The sequence below is a fragment of the Cricetulus griseus genome, chromosome 4 (assembly GCF_003668045.3).
Source record: "Cricetulus griseus strain 17A/GY chromosome 4, alternate assembly CriGri-PICRH-1.0, whole genome shotgun sequence".
In the NCBI taxonomy this organism is placed as follows: Eukaryota; Metazoa; Chordata; class Mammalia; order Rodentia; family Cricetidae; genus Cricetulus; species Cricetulus griseus.
Window position 1 is genome coordinate 121615573 of NC_048597.1, and position 18735 is coordinate 121634307.

General features: G+C 38.1%; 1 protein-coding gene across 4 annotated transcripts in view; it reads right to left on the reverse strand.

Annotated features, from left to right (window-relative positions):
• Positions 1-18735, reverse strand: part of Dync2h1 (dynein cytoplasmic 2 heavy chain 1) — a 204859-nt gene that overhangs the window by 128476 nt on the left and 57648 nt on the right. For 3 of the 4 annotated variants that reach the window (XM_027415174.2, XM_027415173.2, XM_027415176.1), the window contains 12 exons: positions 18036-18151; positions 17573-17772; positions 16544-16808; positions 14543-14750; positions 13698-13827; positions 11327-11482; positions 9830-10089; positions 8807-9053; positions 7550-7701; positions 5784-5928; positions 4520-4622; positions 3892-4059 (listed from right to left, as the gene is read on the reverse strand). In XM_027415174.2, the coding sequence (XP_027270975.1) occupies positions 3892-4059; positions 4520-4622; positions 5784-5928; positions 7550-7701; positions 8807-9053; positions 9830-10089; positions 11327-11482; positions 13698-13827; positions 14543-14750; positions 16544-16808; positions 17573-17772; positions 18036-18151 (2150 nt within the window). The remainder of the gene's footprint in view (positions 1-3891; positions 4060-4519; positions 4623-5783; positions 5929-7549; positions 7702-8806; positions 9054-9829; positions 10090-11326; positions 11483-13697; positions 13828-14542; positions 14751-16543; positions 16809-17572; positions 17773-18035; positions 18152-18735) is intronic. The other variant, XM_027415175.2, reaches the window with a different exon arrangement.

An 18735-nucleotide genomic window follows, 5' to 3' on the forward strand; every position in this document is an offset into this window, starting at 1 on the left:
ACAGCATCATTCCTTTATCATAGTTTCACACTCTCTGAAATAAAGCGCCAATGTCCTACTAAGCGCCCTCTACAAGTGAGCTCCACTAAGGCCTAACACACCCATCTCTCTGCAAATATACTCAGTTTCTCATCTTTGAACTTCTTACATATTGATTTCTCGTATCGCAATATCCTTCAGCTCTTCTTCACTCAATGCATTCCTCCTTTAAAACCCACTTTGCCAGTACAAGCCTGTAGTCCCAGGTACTTGTGAGGCAGAAGCAGAATCTTGAATTCAAGGATAGTCTGAGCTATATAGCTAATTCAGGGCTAGCCTGGCAGCTGAATGTGATCCTATCTCATACAATAACAACCAAAACCAACTTGGACACATATAATTGCCAATGAAAAAATTTAAGCTTAAAACATAAATCTAAAATCATATACCAGATTTATATGCTACTTGTGAAAAATACCTAAGACCCAAATGCTTTCATAAAATATTGTGTGTTTGAATCAGAAGATTACAGAGGAAAGACACTCACTCACTCCAAACCAATATAAAGACGCAAAATAAGGCTTATCACAATCTTGTCATGCTGTACATAGACAGAGACATGATTACACCACAAGAAATAAGGCTACCTAATTTCAACACTTTCTATGCTGTAGCTATAGGAACCCAGACAGTGTGGTTTAGGGAAAGATGGAGGATATGCACATCACTGGAACAGGTTAAGACAAACAGAAGTAAACATAGACAAATGATACTAATTGGTTTTGTTTCCTGGGACTTCATTGTTTTTTCCTTTTGACAAATGCCCAATGCTACACACTGAAAAAGAACTTGTTGAAGCAATTGTGAGAAAGCTCTGTATCCACATATCAACAAGTCAAATGAGATCTTTTTCTCCCACAAAAGTGAATTCAAAATGGATTAAAGACCTTCAGACCTACAACTATGAAAACACTCGAGAGAAATCCAAAAGAAACTCAGAGATCTAGGAATTGGCAAGGGCTTCCTCAACAGCACTTGAAGAGTCCAGGGAGACAAGCAACAGCAGGAATCAACAGATAGCACTGCTTGAGGCAAAAGAGCTTGCCCACAGCAAAGGTCCCAGCAGGGGGAGCCACACCCAACAGACCCAGATAAAAGCTCTGCCAGTTAATCTGACAAAGGATTGCTATCTAAAATGACATCTAAAAAAAATTCAACACCAAAAATACCCCATTAATATATAGATGAATTACTTGAACAGACAGTTCTCAAAATATATACAACTTAGAATTAAGTACAGGGAATAGAAATCAACATCCTTAGCCAGCAGGGTAAGGCAAGTTAAGACTACATGGAAATTCTTCTCTCCGGAGTCAGAACAGCCACAATTAACAAAACAAATAATAAATGCTATTGAAAAAGTAGGAAAAGAGGAACCTTTGTACCATGTTGATGGAATAAACTGTGGAAAACAGAAATCAGTAATGGAAGGTCTTATAAAATTACAAGGAGAACTATCCCATGATCCAGTTGTACCATACTTTCTTATATGTAGCCAAAGGACTTTAAGTCTACAAATACATCACAAAGACACATGGACCTGTGCACAAGAGCCAAGACACAGAATCAACCTAAGTGGTCATCTACAGATGAATGCATATATGGATGTATTATTTACATAGATAGACAGACAGACAGACAGACAGACAGACAGACAGACAGACAGACAGATGAAAATAGTGAGGAGACTATGTGGCGAGAAGGTGACTAAAACAAGGGGAAAGAAGGAACAAGTGAGGTTGATGGAATATAAACACAAGCAAAGTACATGATATAAATATGCAAAGATGCCATGATAAAACATAATATCTTTTTTAAAGGATCTCCAGGATTTTATTACAAAAGGAAAGATTGTTTTTTTTTAACTTGTTATACCAAAAGCTAAGAAATGCCTCCATAATCAAGGCTAACAGCACCAAATAAAGAGGTCATGTGTCAAGTGATATAAAGCATAGAAAAGGGAACATCATCTCTATGGTATTAGTAACCAAACTTTACAACTTGAATCTTAATTGTAAAATCTTCAAACAAATGCACAATAAGAAATAATCAGCTTTTGTTTATTGGGTATCTCTGTAAGTTTGAGGCCAGCCTGGTCTAACAGAGAAATCCTATCTTGACAAACCAAAAAAAAAAAAAAAAAAAAAAAGTACTGATATTTTCCAAAGCACATAGAATCTTTACAAGAGACTACTAGTGATCCTCCTGCCTTTGCCTCCTTCAGCAAATCCTACCAGCATGCACCCATGGAAGTAGAAGCAGACACCCAGGGCTAAACACTGAACTGAACTGGAATCCAGTTGCAGAGAGGGGGGAGTGATGAAGAAAGGCTGGTGAAACCCACAGAAACAGCTGACCTGAACAAGGGGGAGCTCATGGTCCCCAGACTGATAGCTGGGAAACCAGCATAGGACTGATCCAGACCCCATGAATGTGGGTGTCAGTGATGAGACCTCAGAAATCTATGGAGCCTCTTGTAGTAGATCAGTACTTATCCCTAGCATAGGAATGGACTTTGGGAGCCCACTGCCTAGATACACAGGGAAGGGCCTGGGCCCTATCCCAAAGGATAGGATAGACTCCCTGGGGAGCAGAAATGGTATGGGATAGGTAGGATGTTAATGGGGGGCAGGGGAGGAAGGGAGAGGGAACTGGGATTGACATGCAAAACAATCTTGTTTCTAATTTAAATTTTAAAAGGGGCAAAAATAAGGGGAGAGAGAGACAGAGACAGAGAGAGAGAGAGAGAGAGAGAGAGAGAGAGAGAGAGAGAGAGAGAGAGAGAGACTACTGACTCAAGTTTCCAGGCTGAGATGAGGCCTGACTCCAAGAACAAAGCCTCTCCAGAGAGCCTGGCCCCACAACCTCAGGCAGATGATGAGAACCTTACTAAAATCACATGGAACTGTCAGCACTTGCCCATGCCCTGGATTCCTGGAATGGCCTTCTCACTTCCAAATGTCTGGAAATATCTAGAGTCTTCCAGTCAATCCCAATAGCCTTCCTTTCAATATTTCCTTGAACTTGTATAACGATGGCCCCGGGGCCAACATCACATCTAGAAGTGTACAGCACACAGGAGTACGGCACGAGGATTTGTTAGCACAGTGTCTAGCTGGGTAATTGTTACACACTGGGAAACATTTACAAGTCCTTCTCATAGGCCCCTCATTGGAGTGTTCTCCACTACACAATGCTCCCACAGCAGTTTCCAGTATGCAAATCAGTTATGAAGTAAGCACAGCTCTGAACGAAATGTGGCCATTTACACAAAAATGGGGAAACTAGGGCTAAGCTAGGGTGATATCATTGGGAGCTACAGAGAAAAACAATGATTTTCTTCTTAAACAAGTGGCATTATAATCAAGTAAGCAATTTCTCAATCACCTTTATGCTTCATATTTAATCAGATACTAAAATGTCTTTTTAGGTTTTTAATTTTTTAAAACAGGGTTTTTAGTACATAGCCCTAATTGGACTGGTCCTGCTCTGTGGACAGGGCTGGCCTCAAAACTGCCACACTCCTGCTTCGGACTCTCAAGTGCTAGGATTACAGGTGTGTCCCTGTAGCCAGCTACATTATTAGTGAAAATTCTTTTGGAAAAACAACTTTGTATTACAAATAGACAACAAGAAGTTTGAACACCCTTTTCAAGAAAGTACATACTATATTTTATCTGGATTATAACTGTAGAATTCTAGCAAAATGGCTAGGTACCTTCCCTTTTGGGGAAATTAAAATTGAAATCATCTGAAGTTTTATTTATTGAGACATGAAATCATGCATCAGGTCAGAAACAAATTTAAAATAGCTTTGACAACTGCCCATTGACATGAGCTCTCTTTTATTACCTGCCATGTTGTCTAGTATATCTGAGCCCCAGTCTCCTTGTAACACCGAAGTTAAGATGTTATCAAACAAATGCAGCTCCTTCACACCAACGATTTTGTCCCGGAACAAGCGCCGGGCTTCATAGGCTACAATTTCTAGCACATAATCTAATGGATGGTTGGAAGATCCTAAGAAAGGCAAAGAGTTTCTTTATTTGTAGTTAAGTCTTAAAGTATTTTCAAGAGGTCTGTTTAACATAATATAGTTAGGATCTACATACCATAATTTTGGCAGCAGGTAAATAAAAGAAATGGGAAAAAAGTTAGTATTCATTCTTTTAATAAAGTGGCATGTTTTAAACACTATAGTTGTTCAATAAAATTATCATTTCAAAAACGCATAATAATATTGGTTTGGCCATGAAAGAAAATGTTTTATCTTTTCTAAGATCAAATGTGTATAGTGATAAACAGGTTGGAAAAAGGAATACAATAAATTATTACCCTCTTAATAGTAATAAACATAATAGAGCTATTTAAATTTAATGTAATAATAGTCATTTTAAATACTATAATCAGTTACGATATTTAATGTTCCTATTGTGAGCACAACTTACAGTGTAATTACACATACACAACCCAAACTCACCTCCTTCTAAGTCATATCTGAACAAGCCAAGAACCCACTGAGTAAGAATGCAGGGTGTGAAGAAATAGTGGCTATAATCATCAACTGTGAACTTGGCCCTCACCTGAAAAAGACAACAGTGCAAGCAGCCTGCTTTTAGCTGTTTCATCATCCTATACATTGTCTGCTACCTCTGACTCACAGGAAGACCAATTTCTAGCTGTGGGTATATCTTACTTCAATAGAACTGATTTTTAAAAGTTATCCTACATAATCTGTCCTACACATTTTATTTATGTACTTATTTGTTGTGGACCCACACTGGCCTAGAACTCACTCTGTAACTCCTGGCAATCTTCTTGCCTCAAGTATGCAAGGACTGATTCCAGGCATTCACCATGTCCAGCTACTTACCCACTTTAAAATAGTACTCCAAGATAGGTTCATAGGCTTCAACAGACTGCCAAAGTCTGGTGTGGGGCAAGGGGGCAGCTTTAGAAACTGCAAATAAGCTGACTAACATTATAAAATCAAAAGTGGAATTATAAAGAACCCACAACACTGAATAAAACCACTCAAAAAGTTTTCTAGTAGTGAAAACCAAAATGTTGTAATTTCAGGAAACCCACTGAAGAAATCAAAGAGCTTAAAGGCTGACCCTACTCCACGCCAGAGCCATAAAACTTACTGATATCTTTATTTTATTTTATTTTATTTTATTAGTTCAAATTAGGAACAAGCTTGCTTCAGATGTCAATCCCTTCTCCCTCTCCCTACCCTCCCCCCCAACATCCCACCTACCCCTAGCCATCCCCCCTCCACTCCCCAGGCAGGGTAAGACCCTCAAAAGGGGCTCCCCAAAGTCTACCACATCATCCTGGGCCAGGCCTAGGCCCTTCCCCACTTACTGTTATCTTAACCACTCAATACATGGATACATTTTTAAAAGCGACCTGTCCTTTCTAACTTACTTCTCTCTGCTTCTACCCAACCTTCTAAGAGCCTTTCACAAGCACTACACATACTATGCCTTTTACCTAACAAAACTTCATCTATAAATAGTTTGTGATTTTTCTACTGTTTTTTAATTCAGATCAAATTTACTACCTTCTTAACTGCCATACACACAGTTATTGAATCTGTGCTCCCGCAGCCTAGAACTGGAATACAATGTTACTGTGCCATCTATCACACTGTACTATGACAAGAAAGAAAAGCCAGGACTTCAGCACAAAGACCAAGATGAAGCCAACAGAACTGGAAACTCCAACGCAAACATATGTACCTGTTCATACACCTGCACCATAGAGCCTGCTAATAGATAAATTTTTGATGAAGAACCCCAAATAGAATGATTCTTCAGATTTTTGTGCAGAACTGCTTCCAAATATGCTCCATAGATTGTCTGTAACTGTTCTCTTTCTGGGTAACTAAAGGAGGAAGACAAGAAACAAGGAAGTTGGAAGAAATCAGCATCATAAACTACTATTTTGATATTAAGATATAACAGTACATGTTTTCACACTACACTTATTCCCTGATTCCCAGGGCTGCCCAGAGGACTTAGAACAGAGTCAGCTCCTACTCTCTCTGCAATACCCGGATAGATTCCACAGTGTCTGTTCTCCAAAACTGGAAGGCTTTATCGAAGACGATAATCCAACTATTTAAAAGCAAAAATTGAAAATCCACTATACACAGAACAGTAATCCAGGTCAGAAGTCTAAGAAAATAAATAACACAACAAAAATTAGCCTATTTCTCCCAAGCCAAAATTTATTTCCATGTGAATTAACTGGCAACAATAACATCTCAAAAAAACTAATGTTCATAGGTAAAATATAGTTATCGGGAACTTGTAGACTAAGGTTAGTAAGGGACAGTGCTATGAACTCAGAAGTCCCAGTCCATCCATGATCACAAAGATGGGCAGATGGATGAAATAGACAGATTCCATCCCAATTCACATGACCCAACTCCCCAATCATCAGATTCAACTATTTAATTAAAATTAAATAATATTAGTTTGTGAGACATTTATGTCTAAAATGTACCAGTTTTATACATTTAAAGGAAATAAAATACATTAAGGTTAAGAGCCATCTGCACTCCAATGGTTCCTGTAGTATTATAGTATTATTTGCAACAGCCAAACATAGAGATAGATAGATGGATAGATAGATAGATAGATAGATAGATAGATAGATAGATAGATAGATAGATAGATAGATAAAGCCCACAATCTAAGTATTCACCTATTGATGAGTGAAAGTAATGTGGTACATATACAGAAGGAAATAAGAGTTAGCCATGTAAAAAATGAAACCAAAGCATTTCAAACCATATGGATACCACAGGAAATTATGTTAAGCAAAATAAACAAAGCACAGAAATACAGGCAAGACAGCACATGGTTTCTGTCATAATCTAAGCATACTGCTCTCACAAAAGTGGAGAGTACAATGATCATTTGCAGGGGCTGGAACCAGTAAAGAGGTAAGCAGGTTGGGGAAAGGCTGAGGATGAGGCGAAGCTGTATCTGGACAGCAGCAAGAAAGTCTAGTGTGCAACTGGAGGTCTAAGTGTGGAGTGGGCACATCACACCATTAAAGGAAGGGGTTCTGTAGCCTGGACACAGCTCCGAAAGAAAACACTTGACTAATATGAGTGGGGCCCAAGGATTAATCCCCATTACTGCAAAAAGAAAGAACTTTGAGTGTTTTCATCACAGTGATAAATATATGTTAAAACTAACTCAAGCACTGTGCATTAAATAATGTGTCAGAGCATCACATAGCACAACAACAGGTACCATATTATACTATGTCTTAACTAAAAAATACAGACTTAAAATTACCAGTGAGCTCCTATTCCTGACGTTTAGGGGTACAAACACACAGAGTTCTATAAAAACACTTACATACTTTAAACCACAGTCAAGTTTGGAAAAATTTATCAGCTTAACCATTTTACTTTCTATATTTTGAAGTACTCTTGGTGAATATCTTGAATAAAATGTAAACAAATAAAAACTGTTACTAAGATACATACTCTACGGCACAAAGACGGACAATAGATGTAAATCTGGTGGTCAGCTTGTGTCTGCCCAGCCTTCCTCCAGCTGACATGGAGGCCACAATCTGAATATTCTCCAGGCCAACCCATTCCAAATTTTCATCATAAAATCCTTGATAAGTCAACACCTATATGAAAACAGATGCTCATAAATAGTTTATACTTTAGATTCCTCAAATCATATTACCATCCTGCATTCATTACTTGTCTCCCAGCCCTGACAACTTACCTGATAAAAGCCACATCAGGCAAGTTCTGTCCTACAGTTTAAGGGGACACAATCTGCCCAGCAAGCCAGCAGGGCAGCAGGAGTCAGAAAACAGGGTCGAACTCTACTGCCCAGATCCCTGCTCTGTTTGACTTAGTTAGCTTCCAGCAAAATGGTGAAGCCCACATGGAGGGTGGCACTTAATTAACCAACTCTATTTAATTAACCACCTTAATTAACCAACTCTAGAAAACCCTCGCACACATACCAAGAGTGTTTTTGTAATGGTGATTACAAATTTTGTCAATTTGACCATCGAGATTAACCATAATATACAGTGTTATCTATATTTTAATTATTTCCAAGTGCAACCATTACCCTTTTACCTGACTCAGTAACTGAAGATGGAAACATTTTAAATTTTTCCATCACTGCAAACTGATATTGTTCTACCCTATATTCAATTCATGTTATCTGAATCCTCTTCCTTTAAAATGGTTTCACTCCACTAAACAGTAAAAACCCAAGTACTATTATAAATCTATTAGTGATTATTAAAAAAAAGCCAGGAGTCAGGAAATAATAAGGAAAATATTTCATACTTTGCCATATTATATCATCTTATTCTACAGCTGCACAGTCCATATAAACATAGCAAACTCTAAAAGTCTAGAGCTTCTAACATGATGTAAGAACATACAGGAAGAAACTTTTTTTACACTGATTGAGAACATGTGATACACAACCAAAGACAAAGTGACTACTGTCAGAGGCAAGCAGAGTCAGACATGGAGTGAAGACTTGCCCAGTGCCCACTGCTGATTCCCTATCTGTTTTAGGGAGGGAGGATAAGTAATAGATCTCTAATTGGAGAATGACTGACCTAGAACAAGACTTAAATATTTCATGAACTTAAATTCTAATGACATGTGCTAGATAAAACTGGTAAACAGATTTTGTATCTATAAGGAAAGCCAGCAGACTTGTTGCAATTGCAGGCAAACGGATCAGCTGCTAAGACTTACCTGCTGGAGGAAAGCCACCAAAGTGCTGGTTCCCCACTTATCAAGCTTTGGCAGGTTGATATCTTTCAGGTACAAAACAAGTCTTTCGCAATCTTTTGGTCTGTATACTCGGCCAGTGTTTGTACTGATTACCATGCAAGTCTGGCTCAGCTTCTGCAGGAGATGCCGAGAAGTAGTCTGAGCACTGCAGTGGACCGTGGCAATCTCCGTGGAGCGGAGCTGAGAGAAGGCATACCTGAGCAGCATCCTACGAGAGACAGGTGACATTTCAGGAGAGATGGGTGGGGTTGCTGGAAAATGTGTCCAACAAAACATTCTGTACACTCAATATGGAACCGATACCTTTTTCTAAATTATTTCAGATTATGTTGAAAAGGAAAATACTGAATATGATATAGTTTCTATAATCACCAAGGTAATTTTCTAACTTTTAAACTATGGGGAAGGGGATGCATATTTTAAAGTATTCCTAGAATTCTTGCAGACCTCATAAGTTCAGTTTTACAAGGTATAAAATATGTTAGTTTTGTTCCCCCATAGTTCATGGAAAGACTTTAAGTTCCCCAAGAGTTTTGTTTTGCTAACTACTCTGATTGTATAGAATTTTTAAAAATCACTACTCTGCCAACATACATGTAAAACTAATAATTCAGGTTTATTCCTAAAGCATAAATGATATGGGCACTAAACACAAGTAGACTACATCTTACTAAATTATTTTTAGTAAGAGAGTGGAACTCAACTGATATGGCAAAAGCACACAGTAATGTACAAGTGTACATAAGGGATTCAATTTTTGTTGTGACTGTGTATACAAAATCTTTTAAAAAGTATTTTTCTAAGACCACACAATCTGGCAGAGAAAATGACACCTTTCTTTAGTCATTTTTTCTTAAACAAGAAGTAACAATGAAATGTATCCTCCATAAAACTAAGTGCTTTTTCAACAAAAGAAACAATGTACTGTTGAGTCCTTGGGGTAGAAGACACACTTACCATGCACACCTTTGAAAGCATGCTTACCCTTTGCCACATCCCTCTGGTCCTACGAGAATAAATGGCTGTTTAGTATCACAACTCAGCCAAGGTTTGAAATAATCTAGGCCCCGCTGCATGTCGGGAGTCTGGATGACAGGGAGGGTATGGCCACTGCTGAAGTCATCAGCTGTCAGGCTCTCTGGTTTCCTAAGCATGTAGGATGCTAACTGTCCTCGATCAGAGTCATAGTAGGTATCCATCGGTCTGTGAGGGTCTGGAGGAGATTCCCGTGCCCAGTTAAAAACCTTGAGAGAAAAACATTGTAACTAGGAGTTTTATGTATACCAAACAGTTGGTAACTGTTCAATCCATCAAAAGGAGTATCTCCACAGTATATCATCTTGTTAAAGTTTGTATACACACTGCTTCTAAGCAAATTTTTAATTAAAATAGTATTTTACTTCAACATGATATGAAGTAAAATAAAAATAAACATGAAGCTACTAATTTGATAGATATTTACAGATCAAATTTGAAAATACATCCAATTTTTAAAGGCTCTCTCACAAATTATCGATTTCAGGAATGCTAAAGTCCTTTATTTCCAACATTTCCAGAACTGACTTCAGCTACACCCACAAATAGGTTATTCTACCCCTTGACACTGAAAGCTGTTGTGTGTACCCAAGAATGTTTCAGAGTAGCATACGGGAAGGTTCTGAGCAGTGACAGTGAGAGGCAAGAGGACACACTGCCATAGAAAAGCAAGCAGAACAGAGACAGCACCAATGATGGCACTAAACAGCAGCAAATGGAACAATGTGTGGTCTTATTTAATCATTCCACAGGAGAAAGTCCCTTTGGAGCCTGAGAGATGGTTAAGGGCACTGGCTGCTCTTCCAGAGGACCCAAGTTCTATTCTCTACACCCACATGGATGCTCACAACCATCGCAACTCCAGGTGCAGGGGATCAAACCTAGTATTCTGGCCTCCACGGGCCCAGGCATGCGTGTGGTGTACAGACATACATGCACGAAAACATCTACACACATAAGAAAAAGAAAAGTCCCTTATATAAAACTTGATTTTACACAACTAGTTCAAATACAATCTGACATTATTAGAGAAATAGTTAAAAATACTCCACCATTTCTAAGTGCTAACACTATTCTATTTAAAAGGATTATTTCAAAACTGTATTTTTATAAAATTAAAGCTAAATGAAATACTGGAATATATTTACATGGCTAAGTAAATTCAAGCCTAACTTATACTTTTATGCTCCAAGCCTTAGCTTATTATAAGATGCCATAAAAATTTAAGAATGTCAGAAATCCTAAGTTTGATGCACAAAACCATGTATACACACACAAACATACGTGTAGACCCATACAAATGCATATGTCCTGTTAGTCTACCAAATGCATAAGTTCATTATTTGAAGGTTGCATACTTTAGCATTGCATCACTGTGTTTTGAGACTTGAGGGTCAGGAAAAGCTGAAGAATGGTGGCTGGAAAGAGGCTGAAAAAGTCCCTTACCTCCTTGGTAAATTCTAGACGAGACTTCATGTTCAGATTCCCACCCAGTCCTCGTATAAGATTAATAATAAACTGGTCATGATCTTTGCTTCCATGGAGGTGGGACAAACCATTCATCACAGTCCCAACCAAACTTGTTTCTACGACATAGTCATTCTGTTGATTAAAATTCATAGAACCAGAGCAGAAAAAGTGCTTATGTTATTTTGAGCTTTAAATGCTAGAATTTTCAAGTAATTACATGACATACATTCTCAGTCTGAAGAATATACATATACATTTTTGGAGCTTTAGACAGAGGCAAGGTGTAGTTCACATCTGAAATGCCCACCCACACTTTCATGTTTTGAGACCTGACTCCAATCTGTCACATTGTTGTGAAGGTACAATCTTTACCAGGCGAGATCCAGTTGGTAGAAGTCGGTCCCTAAAAGCAACCCTTTATTCACATTTACAATCACCTAGCTCTGGCCTGTTTTCTCTGTTTCCTTTTGCCACTAACATGAAGCACAGTGATTCAAGGAGCCCCAGCCCCAGCCACCACTGCCACGACCACCATCAACTCTACCCTGATGGACTAAAAGTTCTGAAACTATGAGCCAAAATCTCTTTCCTGACTGAATTTAGGGACACAAAAGTAATTGCTACAATGTACAAACATGACCCAATTCTTTTCTGGCTCTCTTCCATCTACTCTAGGACTTAGCCATCTTAACCTGTCTCATCAAATCTCATACTTAAGTATATTCTATCTAGCAGTACACTCTTATTCAAACACTCACATGGGTATTAACTCAGTAAGTTAACAGACCTCAGGCATCAGTACTGGCAGGCTCTGTACTTCTTACTTTAATGAAATAATGCTATGTGGTGAAAAGATGTCAGAGGCATCGGGCATCTCAGCACCAGTACCACTGCCCGTTCACTCCTCTTAATAAGCTTGCTCTGCGAACTCACTATGAGGCACTACAAGTTTGGTCCTGCCCTCAGGGAACTTCCAGGAGAGTGCAGACAGATACGTAAAAAGGTATAGAGTGTTAGGATGGAAGCAAGGAAGAGAAACACATTCATCAGACTTGGGAGCAGGAAAGCCTTCCTTCTACAAGGACTGGGAAAAACTAACGTACAATGTTTTAATACCCATCTCAATTTCTCCAGCTTTCATCCTCACAAAAGAAGAAAACCAAACACAAAAAGGATGACAAATCTAGAGCAAATTCTCCATTTTTATGTATTTTGATCAATATAAAAAAACTGACCTCTAGATCAAGTTTAGATTGTCATGTGACTTCAAAGACACTTGTGGTATTTAATTTCTGTTTAATATGTTTAAGTTTTTCATAAAATTAATAACATTAAAGAAAAGCCACATAAAGCTTTCTTTTTTTAATTCATGTATGTATGGAAACCCCCTACAATCTTTTTTTCAAGCTAAGGGTCAACTCATGTCTCATAGTAAAGCATTCTCACACAGCAGTATTCTGGCCATGCTGGGGGACGATGATGATGTGTTTACATGGCATTCACAGCCCAGAGACAGTGTCCTCTTGGAAGGCATGATCTTAGTAGCTTTCATCTCAGTCCTTCAAGTATTAAACTTTCCAAATCCAGGTGGCAATTTTTATTACATAAGCAAATGTTTCATATATTACTGCAAGTAACTCACTGTCCCTTTTGTATTTGCATTTTTATTAGCTTAATAATGCATTATTAAGCTTAATAATAAACATGAAATAACATGATCTCACAGTTTCAGAACCTTCAGTCATTCATGACAGGGAAGCACAGCAGAGTAATTAAGAACAGTAAAATGGGGCTGGAGATATGGCTCAGAGGTTAAGAGCACTGACTGCTCTTCCAGAGTTCCTGAGTTCAATTCCCAGCAACCACATGGTGGCTCACAGCCATCCGTTATGAGATCTGGTGCCCTCTTCTGGTGTGCAGATATACATGGAAGCAGAATGTTGTATACATAATAAATAAATAAAATCTTAAAAAAAAAAAAAGAACAGTAAAATGAGACAAGATGGCTTTCCCACTAAGAGAAAGACATTCTAGTAATCCAAGCTTTTTAGGTAAGCTAGGCAAGATTCTATAGATACAAAAATGAAGCCATCTTACGACTAGCTAATAAAAGTAACATGCGTGGACAGGAAAGGGACAGCAGTGACGGCACCCTCTCTACACACTGGTCCCAGCAGAGCGCTACCACAAGGCAGCAAACGCAGGCACAATTCCCAATTATATATCCCCCCTACACACTGATCACGAAGTACCACAGATGCCCAACTAAACAGCCCCTCACTGATCAGGAAGTAACACGGATTCCCAATTACACATCCCTCTGATTATGAAGTACCTGTCAGCTCACCTGCTTCAAAACCCACTGTAAAGCTTTTGAGAAATAATCTCCAATCCAGTTCTCAAGGTTACTTCTGTATTCAGCAGGCTGATTCCTCAGCCAAGATTTCATCAGAGAGTTAAGATCTGTCTCTTCATCACTACAAGGATTAACACAAACATGTCAATGATTCAGGAAGAAACTGTTCAAACTCCTGCTCCTATACACATCATTCCATCAAGTGTCCATCTGTCAGCACAGAAAGCCAACACTTTTGACATCCTTGTGTGTGTGTGTGTGTGTGTGTGTTTGTGTTTGTGTTTGTGTGTGTGCATGTGTATAACTTCTAAAACTAGTTAATACATATAACTGAGTATGAGACATTTAAAACTAATTCGTACTCATTTTTGCTCTTTAAACCTCTTCTTAGTTCACTGAAAAAGTAAGAAAATACTTAGAAAAGAGGTTGTCAAGCTGTAAAATGCAAAGGTTAGGCTAAAAGACCTATTATACCTATATTAGTGCTAAACTCTTATGAATTTGTAACTCTGTAACTAGGATATGCAACTAGGATTTAAATACCATGGATTAGTACTTATTAAGTATGTTTACATCTCTGAATCCAATCACGGCATTTAAAATCTTTTTAAAGGAAATGAAGTACTTGCTATTTCTCTTAAAGAAAACAATACTTGACCAAATGGCCAAAATAATTTATATATAATAAAACAAATTCTAAATCAATTAAAATCCAACCAAAAAAGTTAATCATAGATCCAATCAACATGTATAAATTATTCATTCTATTCTTAACTTACCTATGGAATCAAAATGACACAGAGTATTCTAATATATAGAAATAATCTGTGGCTTACCTAAGAAATATCATTCCCATTCTAGATATTGTGGCTGGTGAAGCACAGCTTAAATCATGAGTTTCAAATACAAAGTTAACATTTGGGCCAAACTGAATCCTTTCTCCACTGGGCATGGTGAGCAGCCGATTATCATCCAGAACAGAATTCAGAGACTCTATCCATTCGGGGTCAATGTCACCATCACAGATGATCCATGAGCTGACTTCTATCCCAAGTCACAAGAATGAAGACTTTAAAAAGAAATCACACACACATACTCTCTCTCTCTCTCTCTCTCTCTCTCTCTCTCTCTCTCTCTCTCTCTCTCTCTCTCACACACACACACACACACACACACACACACACACACACACAGAGATATGCAAGCTGCAGTGTCACAGGAGACAGTGCTACACATGTGCTGGAGAAGCTGTGGGCAGTGTTGCCTCTGCTGCCCAAAGCTCAGCTACAGCCCATAAGATATCATTTTGGTTTCTAACCATACATATTGAACTCACAATATCCCTTAAAACATAGCGTGTAAGATTGATAATTCAATTCAAATAAGATACCTCTAAAATAATCTCCCAATCTATGTGTTTGTTGGGCCACATGATGAGAATATATGAATGTTTGCTATATAATGCATCTTTTAGAAATTTGGGAAACCTAATCTTCATGAGAAATAAACCATTCTACTGCCATTGGTTTCAGTATTTCCAAGGATGACCTGAAATAAAAAGGGCGGGAACCAGCTGCACACAGACAACACCTGCAAGCTTTCCAAGAGCAGAGACATCCTTCCTAAAATCAGAGTGCTTCATATTGTCCTTACACCTTTGAAACAATTCAAAGAGGGAATGTCACCAATGGCATGAGAAAGGGTATTATGTGGTCTTTATTTAATGTAGTATTACAAGAAAAATGAAGAAACTGCATTGAAAATCCCTTCAATGGCCTCAATTTCTGAATAATTGCCCACTGCCTAACCTGAAAAGCTACTAATTAAGACTTGGCAAAAGTAGTCTATTGAGATTCTGGTCAAAAAATCTCTTTAAAACCAAGTCAACTCAGGCATAGCAGCACAAGCCTTTAATGCCAGTACTCTGGAGGCAAAGGCAGGCAGATGTCAATGAGTTCAAAGCCAGTCTGGTCTACAGAGAATATTGCAGTCCAAGACTACAATAGTAGAGATTCTGTCTCAAAAATGCAAAATAAGCCAGGTGGTGGTGCTTGCCTTTAATCCCAGCAGAGGCAAGTGAATCTCTGTAATCTCAAGGCTAGCCTGGTCTACAAAGTGAGTTCCAGGACAGGCTCCAAAGCTACATAGAGAAACCCTGTCTTGGGAAAAGGAGGAGGAGGAGGGAGGAAGGGGAGGAGGAGGAGCAAGAGGAAGAGGAGGAGGAAGAGGAGGAGAAAGAGGGAAGGAAGGAAGGAAGGAAGGAAGGAAGGAAGGAAGGAAGGAAGGAAGGAAGGAAGGGAGGAAGGAAGGAAAGAAGGAAAGGAAAGCAAAGTTACTATCAAGTGTAAGTCAAAAGACAGCATGAGCCAATCATGCAAGCATGGTTGGTAGTGAGAGCCTGTAATCCCAGAATTTGTGAGGCTAAATCAGCAGGACCATGGGCTCCAGGCCAGCCTGGGCTATAGATTGAGACTCTGGCTCAAAATAACAATAAAAATTAGTTAACATCTACTAAAATGTCAAAAGAACATCATTATAAAGTGTTTTAAGGATGTGGAGAAATGGCTCAGTGGTTAAGAACACTGGCTGCTCTTCCAGACATCCTGAGTTCAATTCTCAGTGACCACATGGTGACTCATACCTATCTATAATGAGATCTGATGCCCATTTCTGTCATGCAGGCATACATGCAAATAGAACACTAATATACAGAAATAAATCTTTAAAACATAAAAAATAAAAGCAAGTGCTGTGAGTCACACATACACCTTAATAAGAACATTATATACATGTTATCCTCTAGGCATTATTAGGTAAAGAATTAGACAGTGACCAACCTTGAGGTTCTCGAACTACTTGGCGAGCACTATTTGTCAAAACACCATCAGACCATTCTCTCGTATCCATGTCAATATGTCCTAATAACTGGTGTCTGGGCATAGCTTTGGGATTCATTGTATATTGTTTTACTACTTTGCCAATTTTACAAAGTGCAGCCCTTAACATCCTCCAAAGGGTAGACTTGCCAGCACCACTTGGACCAACAATAACAACTCCTGTCCTCTGGCGCAGCTGTTCAAACAATTCTAGAGCTTTCTTCATCTAGTAGGAAAGAAACATAGTGGTATGTTACCACATTCAGTTATACTCAATTCTATTGTCATTCTGCAACACCTTTCTACTAGAAATGCAAATTAGGTATGACTTCTGCCCTGGAAAATAAAACTTCAAATAGACCACGAGCTAAATAAATCAGAACACATTTGCAATGTGATCTTTAAGCTCAGAATTTGCCTTTTAAAGGGGTTGCTTTACATGAAGTTGAAAACATACATCTTTTATTTTGTTTAATCAGTTTTTAATTTGATTTTCCTCAGTTACTAATTCATAGTCTACTTCTCAACAAAAGTTGACGGGAAATGTTCATTTTAAATAATCATTTGTGCCACATAAGGAAGCTCTGTTAGAAGTCCTACTAATAAATTATCAAAGTGTAACTAAATTACATGTAATCAATAAGCAAAAGTTTACAAGATCTATCTATCTATCTATCACACACAAGACGCTGTGATGGGCAGTAGCCAGGAATAAAATGTTGAGCAAAAACATCTATAGATGCTGTCTTTCATGAAGATTACTATCTGGTGGAGAGTTAATACATAATTAACATTAAACATGCATGGATGACAGAAGTAACGATATAACATAGCAAGAGTCCCTAGTCAGAATGTGAAGACCCAAGAAGTGTACTGGAGTGATATTAAAGTTGGAAGATGAAAAATAAGTTGAAAGATGACTGATAAGATTGTAAATCAGGATTAACTAGGCAAAGGCATTAATTTATGATGAAGTATGACTAACATTACCTGATTGGGTATGACTTCATAATTGGCCTCCTCAAAGACATGCTTTAATGCAGCACTTAGTTCATTGTATTCTACTTCTTTAAAGTCAATTCCAGGAAAGACATCTTTGATCAGCGCATCAAACCGTATGCAATCAGCAAATGTGAATTTTGACATTGTATTAAGCCTCAATGCTTGTACCACAATATGATTTTCATTAACTATATAGGAAAAGTTTTATTTTAAAGTTATTTTTATTAGAAAAAAATCAGAATAATTTATACACTTTTTAAAAAAGAACAGCAAAACCACTCAATTAATTGATACAAGTACACCACACTACTGTAAGATGCTAAAATAGACAAAACTCAGCAAGGTTTACAGAAGATGTCTACATTCTATCTACAACCTATCAGTAATACAAACTATTCTAAACTAAAGCATATTTTTAAATTAAGTACTTTAACTAGATAATGAATCATACCATCTTGTTTTGTGCCAGTTTTCTTAAGCTGTCTCAGAAGATTGCCACTTCCTCTCAGTACGGTCTTCAAAGCTCTCAACCCCCAATCATAATGTTGCTGGGGTGTCAAAAGTTCCCTGAAGTAAAGATGTAAAAAGCTTATTTTGCAAGAAATTACTTTTAGCATGACATCCAAAGAAATGTAGACTAAGATGTGGAAATTAATAGTGGAAGTTCACTCATTTACATAAGAAAACCACTCATGCTGGGCGTTGGTGTCGCACGCCTTTAATCCCAGACTAGGGAGGCAGAGGCAGTCGGATCTCTGTGAGTTCGAGGCCAAGTCTCCAGAGCGAGTGCCAGGATAGGCTCCAAAGTTACACAAAGAAACTCTGTCTCGAAAAACCAAAAAAAAAAAAAAAAAAAAAAAGAGAAAGAAAAAGAAAAAGAAAAACCACTCACACAAAATAATCTCTAGAGGAAGCAGCTAAAGGGAGAATCACAAGCCACAGGGAAACACGTCATGAAGAGACAAGGACAAAGCAGCTACTCCTGTCATCACAAACTCTTCAATAGTCCAGATCACTCCCTACCTTAATACCATTCTGGTTCCCTAGTATCTAGTAAATGATATGTATCAGAACTCTGGGTTGCCTAGGAAGCTAAAAATTAACTTTTAACACTAGAAATAAATGTGAGACATCCTCTAGAGAGCTGCAGC